Source organism: Pleurodeles waltl, chromosome 2_2 (genome assembly GCF_031143425.1).
Source record: "Pleurodeles waltl isolate 20211129_DDA chromosome 2_2, aPleWal1.hap1.20221129, whole genome shotgun sequence".
Taxonomy (NCBI): Eukaryota; Metazoa; Chordata; class Amphibia; order Caudata; family Salamandridae; genus Pleurodeles; species Pleurodeles waltl.
The window spans coordinates 261896723-261912970 of record NC_090439.1 but is presented as its reverse complement, the minus strand read 5'-3'; the positions used below and the strand labels follow the sequence as shown (position 1 = coordinate 261912970).

The following is a 16248-nucleotide window of genomic DNA, read 5'->3' as shown; positions in this document are numbered from 1 at the left end:
ACAAAAATGTTCCACACCAGGTAAGAAAAATAGAGCAAGATTTAATAAATAAAACAAGACCAAAATAACAAAAATCCAGATGGCGCCAACGTCAAAAGTTCAGGCCAACCCCAATTGAGTGAGGGCCGGCTAAAGGGGCCCAGTTAGGTCTGCTGAATCAAAGTACCTTAAATACTGGTTGTGGAACATTGTATGGGTCTAAAACATCCAATGTGTCAATCAGCCAATGTAATGCATTTGTTTCGAGATGCAGCGAGGCTTCAGTACGAAGTAGTGTTGCGTCACTGTCAAAGATCTCGTTGTGTAAGCTGGTGTCAGGAATGCGTTGAGCAGTTGAGGTGATGCAGCGGTTCTGATAAGCACTGAGGCTGCAATGAAGAGGTATAGCTTCATCATCAAGGCCACAGTCGACAAAGGATGTGAGGAGCTGAAACCAGAGAAAGCGGTGTGCTGTGGTGCTTCTGAAGGTGATGTGCCAGTTCAAAGATGTAGCGATGCAAGTCTGTTGCATCTGCTCTGACACATGCGTTAGCAGTGATGCACCTTAGGCCCACTTCCAGGGGTCCAGGACTGGGGTAGCACCACTTGGCAGGGCAGACTCACAGATGGCACTGTCCAGGTGCAGAATCAGGGTAATTGGATGTCTTTTATGTCCAGAGATTTCAGATCAGGAGGCCAGCCAGATAGCCCTTGGAGTCACTCTGGGATTAAGTAATGCAGGTCCAGTCCTTGTCACCCAGGCAAGAGAGAGCAGCAGGACATAGGGCAGCACAGCAAGACAGAAGTCTACAAGACAGAAGTCCAGCAAAACAGCAGTCCAGCACAGTGGCAGTCCTTCAGCAGCACAACAGTCCTTCTTCCTAGTGTAGTATTCACAGGTTCAGACTTGTACAGAGTTGATGGTGTCAGAGGTCTGGGGCTTAAACAGGCCTTTCAAGTGCACAGATGCCCTGCCTTCCCTGGTCCCATACTAAACACAGGGGTTATGCAGCCCTTCGTATGGAGACAGGGCATGGCCTAATCCTGTGTAAGTGAAGCTGTGCCCAACACTTCCCTCTTATTCTCCCAGGATGGCCCATCAAGTCACACCTAAGCTTTCATTGTGCATTGCTGTTAGAGGGTAAGCACAAAGCCCAGCTGTCACCCACTCCAGACAAATGATCAAAGACAGGCAGCAGACACTAAATGGCTAAAATAAGAAACTGCCAACTTTCTAAAAGTGATATTTTCAGAACTACAATTTAAAATCAGACTTCACCATAAATTGTGATTTTAAATTGTGATTCCAGAGACACCAAACTCGAAAAGTTTATCTCTTCCAGATTGTAAAATAGATTTATACGATGTAATAAGGTAATCTCAAATTTGCCCTTGCTGTAGTGAAAAACAAGGACTTTGGAAGTTTTTCACTACCAGGACATATAAAACTTAAAAGTACATGTACTGCTTTTTCACTACATTGCACCCTATCCTAAGGGTTGTCCAGGAACTACTCAGGGGTGACATATACATAAAAAAGGGAAGGTTTGGGCCTTGCAAAAGGGTTAGTATGCCAGGGTTCCATGGCAGTGTAAAACTGTACACCCAGTCTCTGAAATGGCAGACCTGAGACATGGTTAAAGGGATACTTAAGTGGGTGGCACAATCAATGGCACTGGGCACAAGTACTGCACCTTACTAGTGACTTAGAAGTAAATTAAGTAGGCCACGTGGAGATAAGCCTTACATGATACAATGGGGGTTCAAATTGTAAATCCATTTAGGAACAACAATTCACTTTTTTTCCACTAAATTTAAGCTGGCAGTAGTCTAGTGACAAAACCCTGTTCAAACGGAATCAAAACAGCACAGACATTATTTAATTTTTAGTTTCACAGGAGGACCCAAAACCTGTCCTCTGCACTTTATTTATAATACACCATTCTCTGATCATGTCAAACAATACTTTAGTTTGTAAATTTGCATTCATAAAAAGTATAATGTAATTAACATATTTTTTATGGATTAAATCAGCAATATGCTCCTTTATTTTCAACACACATTGGGAGGTACTGAAGAACAAAAAAATCCCCAGGCTACTCTCACATCTCAATATATATAGTTAACATCATAGAAAGCTTCTTAACATAACAGAGTCTTTTTATTCATTTTGCCACAAAATATCAGTCACTGCAGTGATACACAATAACAATATTCTTGAAGGCAAAGTTGAGGTTGTTAAATGCATAAAACATGGATGCAATATTGAACAGATTAATAATTGTACAGAATATAATGTGGTAATTGTTTATTAGAATTGAAGTGAAGTCTCTTGTGTATGAACTTGTTTATTCTTTATTATTTAGGTAACAAGGAAAGGGGACTGCTATGTTTGTTACTGCTGCCATCATCTACCGCAGCGTTGTGGAGATTTGTGCCGTGACCCAATATAATTCAATATTTGCAGATGAAGGATGCCTCCACCTTTCAAATGACAGCAAGCTCAGAAGAGTGTTTATTACGGAGGAGTAAAAAATGCTGTTCTGCGAGGATGAAAAAAGGCCAGTGTGATGGATGAAAGCTCATATCATTAAATTAAAAAGAGCAAAACGCACACCTAAGCAAACTGGATGGAAACAAGCTAAATATGCGCAGGCAATACCCTCAAGAAAGTATTAGGCTCCAAACAGAATGAGGAAACAATTCAGCAAGGTGTGAACCATGATCAAAAATGATAAGCCTTGGTTTCCCTCTATCTTTCGTATATTAACAACTTTTTCAGAATCCCCGGGGGATAAATAAAATAATGAGACATTACAATCACACCTTGATGGTTATTTTACAAATCTTTTGCATTCAAATCATTTTAAGAAATGAGAAATGTTGAGAAATCAGCATGCTTCTTAAAATACATTTATTACATGCGACACCATTGTACATAAAGACGTTGATTTGTTTCTAGGTGAAACACTGCAAAAACACATGCGTGCCACCCTTTATTCTTGCATAGCACAGAAAAATTGCTACATTGTTTGCAGCCCCTGAGAAAAGGAAGCCCTTTTTATCTTATCTGAATGCCGATTCTGTACTGTCCTCTGCCTCTATGGTGAATGGTTCATAACCTTTGAGGCTAAACCTCGGAAAACTACTTTTCTTAAATGTGCTTGCAATATAATTAAATATGTTCATTTTGCTTCCAAAAGTAATGTAGCACAACAGTTGTTTCAGAAATAGTAAGAAGAATTTTTTTGCGAATTTATTGGGAGAAAGAAATTTGACAAATCTAAAGAACAGAGCTATCATGCCAGTTTCTTGTACCACCTACAAAGAGAAACTTCATGCATCTACATGACAACAAAGAGAAGAGAAAATTCTAAAAACCTTACCAGTGCCATAAGGACATGTGGTAGCTCTAAAACAAGCACTGACAAAGTCAATAGGGCTCTCTTTTTGACCTATTGACTTTGGTGAATGCCTTTTGTAAATGTGGTGCAGCATCTGCAAAATTGCCAATGCTTTGCAGGATTGGGGTTAAAATGGCACAATGATGCATTCACAGCTGCGGACTGCATTATTTCAGAGTACGCAAGTGATACCACATGCAAGTGTTTGCATCTCCCCACATGCACAAACTAACCTCCAGATTCACTCAAGTGCCATTTAAAAAAAAATTGGTAATCCAAGATGCCAGACACTTTAATAGGTAATTAATCACTTACATTTTACTTGTGTGAGTTTTGCCATGCAGAATGGCCTGGCAGCAATTGGCGGAGGCTGGTTACTCCGAAAACATATTATTAAAAAAATGCAGGAGTTCCAGAATGCCTTCAGGGCCTGGTGGGAGGGCCTCCAACTATAGGCTAGAGATGGGGAAGAGGAGGTGGGCGTTGAGGGGGAGCAGGATAAGGAGATGGAAGAGAGGGACAACAACTCCCTGTTTGTGGGCTGTTGGAAAATGGGTTATTGGTAAGGGCAGTACCCACACTTAGCAATAAGCCACTAACCTCCACTTAGGTCCAGTTAGATCACAGTAAATTAAACCTAGCTCAACCATTGGTAGCTTGGCAACTAGTGACAAGGCTAAACTTAGGAGACAAAGCGTAAAGCATTTAATATCACAAAACAGTAATTAAATAAAACACAGGAAACAGTTTAAAATTCCGACATCAATTTATAAGAATAGGAAATATTTTTAGCTTTAAAATGACACCAAAACTAATAAAATCGGACAAGGGGAACCAGTGATATAAATTTGTAAAGAATTAATGCTTTCTAGAGCATAGAAACAAAAAGCACCAAACTGTTCATCTGGTCGCACCTAGTCCGGGGCAAAGTAAAAGTTTATGGCCAACCGCGATTGAGCCCGGCTCGGCTACAGCCCGCGGGAGGCCTCGGCCAAAAGTTTGCCTTAGGACTTAGTAGTTTTTAGGGAGATTTTCTTCACCGGGACGAACCTGTCAGTCCAATCAGACCTCCTGGAACTCTTCCTCAGATACGCGTCGTGGGAGCCCTCGGTGGAGATTTTTACCTTCGGACTTCGTCGTTTTTTTGAGGTGAAAATCCTTCACCGGGGCAAACCTGAATCTTGATCCGACGTCCTTGGAGCCCTTTTCGGATACACTGCCTGGGAGGTCCCGGTCAACTTCCTACATTCGGACATAGTCACTTTTTTGAGATTTTCTTCACCGGATGAAGCTGCAAGTCAGGCCAGGTAGCAGGTGAGGCAAGCCGGCTAGAGTTGCCACGGCGTGTCAGTCCCTCTGTGGAGCCTTTTTCCAAAAGTCCTCCAAAGTTCTCCAAACTTCTGGATCTTCTTCCAGATGCTCTTTAAAGGTTCTTTTGAGGTCCACAGTTCACCCCAAAGTTCCAGATGCTCTGAGATGCTCCTTGGGGGTGCAGACTACAAGTCCCAGAATGCACTTGGTGCAAACTCCTTTTTGGCCACTGGACAGTGGTCAGCTGGTTGGTTTCTTTGGGAGTTGGTGCAGTGGACTCTGGTTAGCAAGTTTTCACCTGTAGCAAACAGGGAGTCCCTCCTTGAGCCAGTTGAAGCCAGGCAAAGTTCTTCTTGTGGTGAAGCCCAAGTGTACAGCTGATGCAGTCCTCCAGAGTGCAGGGTCCAGGTGCAGGCCAGGGGTCCAGCAGGGCATTCCTTCTTCTTCTATAGTTCTTCCTAATTGGAATCTGATGGGGATCTGGTAAGGAACTGAGGTGTGGGTACAGGTTTGCCAGTTTTATCTTTGCTCCTGGGTGAAAAACAGGGGGTCCTGGTTCTCCAATCAGGGGCAGGGTCCTTCCCCCTGTGATGACCACTTCCTGGGAAGTATGGCAAAACTCAATCCCAGGGAGCAACATTCCTCAAAAATCCATCATGGCTGAAAGTGATTTTTGGAGGTTACATCTGGCTGAGCCCACCCACTGGTGTGGCTAAAAATCCTAAACACATCCCTCTCCTGCCCTCTCCTAATCTAATCAAAGGGGTTCCTAATTGTCTGGGTTTGCAGGATGGGGGGGTGTTACCGGATTGCTCCAAATGTCCTTCCCTGTCTTTGAAGACCAGTTTGGCAGCCCTCCCCTTCCTGCTTCCCCATCTGCTGAGGGAAGATCTCCTCCCGAGGCACATCTCTTTGTGTTGAGCCAGGCCACTTCACACCTCATCAAGGCAGCCTGGCCTGGCTGCCAGAGGCGGGCCAATCAGAGCAAAGCAGCAGAAACACTGCAGGGCTGAAGTTGGCAACTTTTCAGGTAAAGTTTAAAACTCCTTACCTGAACAAGCTATAACTGAATTGGAAGTTGTGGGATATATTGTAACAATTAATTTGATATCAAACTTGTGGTATCTGTTACTTAAGGGGACTTTTAAAATTAAAATAAAGTCTCCCCATTCTAGCCTATGGAGGCCCTTTCACTACAATGACGGAAAAACAAATTTGGCTGTTTTACCTCACCAGGGCTTATAAAACTATTTTCATAAGGTCCCTGCTTATAGTTACATGACACCCATCCCTAGGGGCACATAGGGCACACCTTAGGGGTGAAATATGTAAAGAAAAGGTGGTTTGAGGCTTTGGAACTACTTTTAATTCCAAAGTCGAATTTGCATATAATATTAATTTAAAAGCAGCCAGCAAGGCACGTTTGCCTTTAAAATGACACTTGTCATCTCAGTAGTGCACTACCTATGCTGGGGTCCCTAAACCTACATGCCCTACCATATACTAGGGACTTATAGGTAGGTTGACTTAGCCATTTATAATTAGCCTAATTTGCATACTGATTTTACACAGAGCACAGGCCCTGGGAACCATCAGAGTCCAGGCCCAGGGCACCATCAGAGTCAGGAAAACACCAGCAGAACATGAAATATGGGGGAAAAACGTTAGGGGGCCTCTGCAATCAGCCCTGTTTTCTCACAAGGGCCCTGGCAGATCCAGTGCCAACAGTAGCATCTTACACCATTCTCTGCCCCAGAGAACTGGTAGACAAGAAAGTTAAAAGGGAGCCCAAGCTGCAGCTGGCTAAATTAAAATGGAAGGCAGCAAAGGAGGAGGCTGCTGCCAAGAGGGCCATTGAGGAAAGGAAAATGGCCCTGGAGGAGAAACTAGCAGAGAACAAGAAGGCTGAGCTCATAACTGAGTCTTTGGAAACTGGACCTCAAAACCAAGGTAGTATATGGTTCAGCAACAATGGTGAGATTGAAAACACAATGTCCAATGAAGCCAAGAAAGCCCATGTTCCTAAAGACCTGGGGTCATATTTGTACTCTGTTTGTGCTGTTTTTGCGCCATTTTTTCGGCACAGATTCAGCGCAAACATTGCTCCATATTTATAGTTTGGCACTAGACCCGTCTAGTGCCAACATTTCGGGGTTAGTGTATTTTTTGGAAGTGCCCAAACACCTTGTGTCCTTTTCGGAAAATGATGTGCAAGGTAGCCGTTCCCATCCAAAAAATTATGCCAACCCCCTAGCGCCATATTTAATTCCTGATGCAAAAAACGGCACACAACTAAGAAGTGGAGCGAAAAATGGAGGTAAACCCTGATTAGCTGTACATTTTAATGCAGGGTCAGACCAGTCGTTAAAATGAGTTCCACATACCTATACTTAAGGAAAACCCACGGAGGCAACATTGGCATCCTACAGGACAAGATGGAAGTATTACTGCTCCAGCTTGAGACATGCCGCAGACGACAGCAACCACAGCAACTCCCTCCTCCACCACTGCTGCAACCACAAACACCACCACAGCACCCACAAAGGCAACGCAGGAGGCAGGAGAGGATATTTTGGCAGAGAACAACCTTCCTTGGCCTCAGGGTACAAGAAAGCATCAGGACTTACCGTCTCAACCGGAAGTCCATTCTATGCCTGCTGCACCACATTGTGCCAGACATCACAGCCAAGCTGCAAACTCCAAATAACATACCACCCATCACAAATCTGCTAGCTGGCCTGCAAATGCTGGCATCTGGGTCATTCCAGACAACACGTGCACTGGTTGCTGGTGTGTCACAACCGTCTTTCTCGGTCTTCCTGCCGAAGGTCCTAGATGCAATCATCTGCCTGACACATCGCCACATCTGGTTTCGCAATACCCAGCAAATGCAGCAGGAGACCAAACAAGGATCTTACCTAATTGCTGGTTTTCGGCATGTGCTGGGTGCAATGGACTGCACCCATGTCCAAATTGTCCCACCAGCAGCAACAGAACAGATATACAGGAACCAGAAACATGTACATTCCATAAATGTGCAGGCCATAGTGGATTACCGTGGGCTATTTATGAACATTGTAGCCAAGTATCCTGGTAGCATCCATGATGCCTTCATTTTCCGGCACTCCAGAATCAATGAACGCTTCCAGGATGGCCAATATGGCAATGGCCCATTCGTGGGTAAGTCAACAAACCTAGCAATATACACACAACACACTGACCCTGTGAGAGAAAGTAGCCTCTTTCTAGCCTTGTTACCCCCACTTTTGGCCTGTTTGTGAGTGTATGTCAGGGTGTTTTCACTGTCTCACTGGGATCCTGCTAGCCAGGACCCAGTGCTCATAGTGAGAACCCTATGTTTTCAGTATGTTTGTTATGTGTCACTGGGACCCCCTGCTAGCCAGGACCCCAGTGCTCATAAGTTTGTGACCTATATGTATGTATTCCCTGTGTGATGCCTAACTGTCTCACTGAGGCTCTGCTAACCAGAACCTCAGTGGTTATGCTCTCTCTTTACAAATTGTCACTAACAGGCTAGTGACCAATTTCACCAATTCATATTGGCATTCTGGAACACCCTTATTATTCCCTAGTATATGGTACTGAGGTACCCAGGGTATTGGGGTTCCAGGAGATCCCTATGGGCTGCAGCATTTCTTTTGCCACCCATAGGGAGCTCTGACAATTCTTACACAGGCCTGCCATTGCAGCCTGAGTGAAATTACGTCCACGTTATTTCACAGCCATTTACCACTGCACTTAAGTCACCTATATGTCTAACCTTTACCTGGTAAAGGTTGGGAGCTAAGTTACTTAGTGTGTGGGCACCCTGGCACTAGCCAAGGTGCCCCCACATTGTTCAGGGCAAATTCCCCGGACTTTGTGAGTGCAGGGACACCATTACACGCGTGCACTATACATATGTCACTACATATGTATAGCGTCACAATGGTAATTCTGAACATGGCCATGTAACATGTCTAAGATCATGGAATTGTCACCCCAATGCCATTCTGCGATTGGGGAGACAATTCCATGATCCCCCGAGTCTCTAGCACAGGCCCGGGTACTGCCAAACTGCCTTTCTCGGGGTTTCACTGCAGCTGCTGCCAACCCCTCAGACAGGTTTCTGCCCTCCTGGGGTCCAGCCAGGCTTGGCCCAGGAAGGCAGAACAAAGGACTTCCTCAGAGAGAGGGTGTTACACCCTCTCCCTTCGGAAAAAGGTGTTAGGGCTGGGGAGGAGTAGCCTCCCCCAGCCTCTGGAAATGCTTTCATGGGCACAGATGGTGCCCATTTCTGCATTAGCCAGTCTACACCGGTTCAGGAATCCCCCCGCCCTGCTCTGGCGCGAAACTGGACAAAGGAAAGGGGAGTGACCACTCCCCTGACCTGCACCTCCCCTGGGAGGTGCCTAGAGCTCCTCCAGTGTGCTCCAGACCTCTGCCATCTTGGAAACAGAGGTGCTGCTGGCACACTGGACTGCTCTGAGTGGCCAGTGCCAGCAGGTGATGTCAGAGACTCCTTCTGATAGGCTCCTTCAGGTGTTGCTAGCCTATCCTTTCTCCTAAGTAGCCAAACCTCCTTTTCTGGCTATTTAGGGTCTCTGCTTTGGGGAATTCTTTAGATAACGAAAGCAAGAGCTCATCAGAGTTCCTCTGCATCTCTCTCTTCACCTTCTGCCAAGGAATCGACCGCTGACTGCGCTGGAAGCCTGCAAAACTGCAACAAAGTAGCAAAGACGACTACTGCGACCTTGTAACGCTGATCCGGCCGCCTTCTCGACTGTTTTCCTGGTGGCGCATGCTGTGGGGGTAGTCTGCCTCCTCTCTGCACTAGAAGCTCTGAAGAAATCTCCCGTGGGTCGACGGAATCTTCCCCCTGCAACCGCAGGCACCAAAAGACTGCATCACCGGTCCTCTGGGTCTCCTCTCAGCACGACGAGCGAGGTCCCTTGAACTCAGCAACTCTGTCCAAGTGACTCCCACAGTCCAGTGACTCTTCAGTCCAAGTTTGGTGGAGGTAAGTCCTTGCCTCCCCACGCTAGACTGCATTGATGGGTACTGCGTGATTTGCAGCTGCTCCGGCTCCTGTGCACTCTTCCAGGATTTCCTTTGTGCAGAGCCAAGCCTGGGTCCCCGGCACTCGAACCTGCAGTGCACGACCTCCTGAGTTGCCCTGCGGCATCGTGGGCCCTTCTTTTGTGACTTTGGGTGAGCTCTGGTTCACTCCATTTCATAGTGCCTGTTCCGGCACTTCTGCGGGTGCTGCTTGCTTCTGAGTGGGCTCTTTGTCTTGCTGGACGCCCCTTCTGTCTCCTCACGCAGTTGGCAACATCCTGGTCCCTCCTGGGCCACAGCAGCTTCCAAAAACCCAAACCGCGACCCTTGCAGCTAGCAAGGCTTGTTTGCGGCCTTTCTGCACGGAAACACCTCTGCAAGCTTCTTCACGACGTGGGACATCCATCCTCCAAAGGGGAAGTTTCTAGCCCTTGTCGTTCTTGCAGAATCCACAGCTTCTACCATCCGGTGGCAGCTTCTTTGCACCCACAGCTGGCATTTCCTGGGCATCTGCCCACTCCCGACTTGATCGTGTCTCTTGGACTTGGTCCCCTTGTTCCACAGATACTCTCGCCAGGAAATCCATCGTTGTTGCATTGCTGGTGTTGGTCTTCCTTGCAGAATTCCCCTATCACTAATTCTGTGCTCTTTGGGGAACTTAGGTGCACTTTGCATCCACTTTTCAGGGTCTTGTGGTGGGCTATTTTTCTAACCCTCACTGTTTTCTTACAGTCCCAGCGACCCTCTACAAGGTCACATAGGTTTGGGGTCCATTCGTGGTTCGCATTCCACTTCTAGAGTATATGGTTTGTGTTGCCCCTGTACCTATGTGCTCTCATTCCAACCTATTGTGACTATACATTGCTTGCACTGTTTTCTATTGCTATTACTGCATATTTTTGGTATTGTGTACATATATCTTGTGTATATTTGCTATCCTCATACTGAGGGTACTCACTGAGATACTTTGGCATATTGTCATAAAAATAAAGTACCTTTATTTTTAGTATATCTGTGTATTGTGTTTTCTTATGATATTGTGCATATGACACCAGTGGTATAGTAGGAGCTTTACAAGCCTCCTAGTACAGCCTAAGCTGCTCTGCTAAGCTACCTTTTCTATCAGCCTAAGCTGCTAGACACCCCTCTACACTAATAAGGGATACCTGGACCTGGTGCAAGGTGTAAGTACCCCTTGGTACTCACTACAAGCCAGGCCAGCCTCCTACACCCTGTAGGACACACAAGACATACACCACACAAAAAATACATGGCTAGAGTAACAAAGATGTGCAGGTAATAACACATATGCACTATGCTGGAGTACAGCACAACCAGTGCACATCACAAACACATACACCCACATGTACTTTACACACCCACAACTTGACAGGCACACCACGTGAAGGACAGGTGGAGCTATGTCCCCTTTGCTAACAGAAGATGCCCACAAACCACTACAAGTGCCCACAGGTTGGCTACTAAATACACTCCATACACAGATTACACTAAACAAAGAATAGCTGAGCAATGTCAATGGCCTACACCATGGTCATTTAAAGAAAGTCACACATAGGCACAGCCCCACCGAATTTATGCTGTGCAAGTCTCTGGCAGAACATACATCAAATGCCAGACAAGTGGTGCTAATACCAACTACATCTCATCATCAAATACCTGACTTACCTGTAGCATGCACATACATCTGCTTGACACATAGATTCACACACATAGAAATACCAAATTACCTGCTGTTATATACCATGTGCCAGGTTCATGAGAAATGGTGCCACATATACTCTAGTGCCACATCACATGCTCCTCTTACTGCCCCCCTAACACCATCACATCTGTACTGTAGACAATAAATGGTCCATCATGGGGCAGAGTCACTGTAAAACAGTAAAGATTCTGGAAGCCATAGTGGGGTCCTGTAGGAGTATAGAGGACATTACTGACCTTACATGCACTGTACTAAGGGACACATTTGTAAATTAGCTGTGCCTCATCCCATAGTCTGCACTGTGCATGTGTTGACACTATAAATGCTGATTCATGTATTGGAAGGTAGGAGAAACACCTGTAGCAATGTTGATTATCCTAAAACAATGGGATACACACCGTTGTACACTTGATGGCTGGCACAACCATCATCTGCCACTCAAGATCACTAAGGGGCATATTTAAGGGCTCCTAGTGCCATTGTCATGCTCTGCACCATATTTGCAAGGTGGCGTTAGGCCACTCTATTGTGGCTTGATGCCACCTTCTAAATAGGGCCCCTTCCCATGCAGCACTTTGCGTGGAAGGGGCGTGCAATATGTGTTGCTGTAGGTGTGCCATAGCAAAACACTTAGCATGATGACGCTGCCCCAGATGTAGGTGTTTCCTAAAACCTGAGGCAATTCCAACATCAAACACCACCCAAGAGGTGTTGTTTGCAGTTTGCAATAAGGAAATATACTTTGATGTGTCCTCATACTAATTTGCTACCTATGTATGCTGCATTCGGCTGCACACATAGAAAGAGCTAATTGCCTTTGAAGATAGTTTATGTTTAGGAAGGTGTCCCTTCCTGCACAGATTTAATCTCCCCCACAGGGGACCCATCCTAGCACCCGAGTGCAAGGTTGGCAGCGTTGAGCACAGCTGCATATTTTGCACTGGAGCAGGGGACAACAAAGGGTTGCATTGTAACATATTACACATGCATTCCTGCATAGTGAAAATGGTGGAGCACGCTGCTGCCAAATTAGGAGCTGCATTGCGCCCTGTCCTTTACCCTTTAATATGGGCCTAAATGTTGCACTGCATCTGTACCCCAACTTGGCAACACGGCTGAGATAGCCAGGCTTTTTAGGGCTACTATGTTGTCTCTACATCTGACACCATTGTGGTGCAAGGACATGTTAGGTTCCCTCTATAAATAGCACACTGCTTCTAAGATGCAGTGCACAACATATGGCATATACATACTGAGCATCATTTAGGAATCCTAATTAGATGTCCAGGTCCTCGAGCCAATACCCAAGACTGTCATGTCCAACAGAACAGTACAATAATATCTTAGCACAAGGTCAGGAACTCACAATATACCACAAACATATCTAATTCACCAATTCAACTCCAACTATCGACTGCCAAGGTATATTCAAAACCTGTTTCAAGCTTTAACAACAATTTTCCTCTCTTACCTTTGCAGCAGATCAAGGTTACCGCATACAGCCGTGGGTCATGACCCCATCTGCTAAACCTAATACAGCAGAAAAGCGTGCCTACAATGAGGGACACCATCAGACACCCAATGTGGTGGAAAGGACATTTGGCATCCTAAAATCAAGATTCAGGTACCTGGACCTGACAGGAGGCAGCCTCCTTTATGCCCCACCCATTCTGTGCAAAATTATTCTCACATGTGCCATCCTGCACAACATTTGTGTGCAAATGAATGTGCCATTGGACAACCAGTTTGCTGTCCCACCTGAGGAGGAGGAGGATAGTGCTGATGATTTGGAGGGGGGGACATCTCAAAACAGCTGCTGGGGTACGCCAGAGACAAAATATTGTTGAAACCTTTTATAAATAAAACCCACAGAAATCCTTATGCAATTATTGTAACTAAACATTTTTTTCACCAATTCCGCCTTGGTCTAATTCTCCACTACATTTACCATAGGAATCTGACTCTAACCTCAGGGAGCATGTAACAAACACTAAAGTGACAAGTATTGTAGCAACATCATATGTGATGTAAGAGATTATACTGCCTTCATCTCACATATCACTTACAGCTTATTTACTGGTATGTGACAACTGAAGGACTCCATCAATTGACCACTACGTATTTTGTACATTTATATGGCCAACTTGCAATTTCATAGCCCATCACACCCAGCTACACCATGGCCTAATAGGAAATATGCAAGGGACCCGCACATAAGGTAGGGGATGTCCAGACATTGATATTAAGTAATGTTGGAACTGAACACTGTCACAACTCAGTGTGATAGCTGCAATGGCTGCATGGAACATGTGTGACAGGGGGGGCTTCATAGGTAACTATGGTCATCCTTATGCGCCCAAGGATAGTAACCAATGGTAGAAGTAGAGCCTGCATAGTCTATCCATGGGATAATGTCCTGCCACTCCCATGGGGCACAACCGTGACACAGGGTAAACTTGACCTCACTTCTGTGAAATGCACATTGGTTTAGGTGAGAAACAATGCAGCGAGGGCTGCAGATTCCCTATACAAATACAACAACTATTGGCAAGAGCAATGAGTTAATTCCACAATGTGTGATCAAAGCATAGTCTGAGTGCAAAGTAGGCAGAATGTATTACACTCACTAGTTACTAAAGATGTACACTTTTCAGACATATCTGCTGTCTTCACATATGTCTCCAGAAAATACATATTTAAATATGAAGACAGATGTTTGGTTGTATCTCCTAAGTAGCAACAGTTACCCCATCATCAACAATGCCTGACCTGTGTTTGCAGCTTTAAATAGTATTCTCTGTATGACAACATTACACATCACATAGCAAAACACAACACTCAGTCTCACTCACAATACAGAACAATTGCATGGTACTATCTGTAACAATGTATCCCATACATGTTCTGGACTCCAATATCACAATCTGGTGTGGGTGCGCTACTATGTGTTGCGTAGTCCGATACTATCTGGTACCATACATCACATTGAGTCGGAGTACACCTAGCCATGTAGGTAGGTTTTTTCAAAAGAGAAATACAGCACTGAGATGATTTCTAACCTCTATATCATTCAGTCATGGTAACAGTTAGCTAGGTTGTGGGATGCTGGTAGAATTGCATGACCATGTTCCAAGGAGGATGTGGATGGACAGCTAATAGATACCCACTAATAGTTCTTAAATAGAACATGCCACGTCACCTGGAGACTACACAAGTCATATGCCATAAGTTATGATATGTGTGCGTGGCACTCATTACATCTCACTAATACCACCAATGGTATGGGAACTAACAAGTTGCCAATAGTAGGAGGAGGCTAGATCCCAACATTACCCAAGTCATATGTTGGATTCTGTCCCTATATCACAACACAATGTTGTTGTAGAAGATGCATACAAAGCGGTAGTTACCAAGGGCCAGATGCACCAAGAAGGCCTTTTGCGAGTCGGAAATAGCGATTTTTAAGAAATCTCTATTTCTGAGTCGCAAAATGCAATGTATCACATTTGCGATTTGGTAATAGCGATTTCTTACAAATCGCAAATGCTATTACTGAATCGCAAATTGCAATACCGGCCCCATTTGCACCTATGGGCCTGTAGGCCCATATCTGCAATTTGTTTGCATTTCCAAAATTGCGATATCTTAACTGGAAATCGCAATTTCGGAAATGCAAAACCCCAGGGTGCTGGGGGCCTAAGGCCCCCTCTGCTGCACCCCAAAATAATGTTTTACTACATGTAAGGTGCACACATGCCAAAAGGGCATGTGTGTTTTACATGTAAATTTAAAAAATAAATTTTAAATGCATTTTTAAAATTTGCACATGGTTACCACCAGGTTCAACCTGGTGGTAAATAGCGATTCCTAAATGCCCAATTCGCATTTAGGAATTGCTTCTTACATGTGCTTTAGAAATCGCAAATAAGGAATCCTTATTTGCGATTTCTTATTTAGAGAGTCGCAATTTGCGACTCTCTAAACAGGGTCGCAATTTTAAGGAATCGCTATTTTAGCGATTCCTTTAAATTGCTTTCAGAATGCCTTTAATACATTCTGAAATGGCTTTTTGGATTTGCAAATGGGCATTCGCACCATTTGCGAATGCATAGAGCTTTCACACATCTGGCCCCAAATATCTTGAATTAATGGAGGACACAATACATATCTTAACTGTTGGAAAATGGGTTATTGGTAAGGGCAGGTAGGTACCTACACTTAGCAATAAGCCACTAACCTCCACTAAGGTCCAGTTAGGTCTCAGTAAATTAACCCCAGCTCAATCCTTGGTAGCTTGGCAACGAGCGTCAAGGCTTAACTTAGGAGACAGAGTGTAAAGCATTAAAATATCACAAAACAGTAATTAAATAAAACACAGGAAACAGTCTAAAAATCTGAAACCAATTTATAAAAATAGATTATATTTTTATCTTTAAAATGACACCAAAACTGATAAAATAGGATAAGGGGAACCGGAGATATGAATTTTTAAAGATTATAATTTTTTTTTGAGCCTAGAAACAAAAAGCGTCAATCGGGTCATCTGGTTGCACCTCGACCGGGGCAAAGTCAAAGTTTAAGGCCAACCGCGATGGAGCCCTGCTCGGCTACAGGCCGCGGGAGGCCTCGGTTAAAAGTTTACCTTCACACTTAGGGGGTCATTCCAACCCTGGCGGTCGGTGATAAAGCGGCGGCCAACCCACAAACAGGCAGGCGGTCAAAAAAAAGGTATTCTGACCCTGGCGGGAACCGCCAACACAGGCCGCCACTTTA

The 16248-nt window shown here is 44.8% G+C and overlaps 1 protein-coding gene across 1 annotated transcript; it reads left to right on the top strand.

Annotated features, from left to right (window-relative positions):
• The first annotated feature begins 7063 nt into the window (after positions 1 to 7063).
• On the top strand, positions 7064 to 13322 carry LOC138275925 (putative nuclease HARBI1). The gene is made up of 2 exons (XM_069219139.1): positions 7064 to 7874; positions 12955 to 13322. The coding sequence occupies exons 1-2, from the start codon at positions 7064 to 7066 to the stop codon at positions 13320 to 13322; spliced, it is 1179 nt and encodes a 392-aa protein (XP_069075240.1).
• The last annotated feature ends 2926 nt before the right edge of the window (positions 13323 to 16248 follow it).

What these genes read in the sequence shown, in the direction of transcription:
- LOC138275925 (XM_069219139.1), top strand. Translation starts at nt 7,064, where the DNA reads ATGAGTTCCACATACCTATACTTAAGGAAAACCCACGGAGGCAACATT. An exon ending in TGGCAATGGCCCATTCGTGG is followed by an intron (nt 7,875 to 12,954) that starts GTAAGTCAACAA and finishes TTACCTTTGCAG; the next exon opens with CAGATCAAGGTTACCGCATA.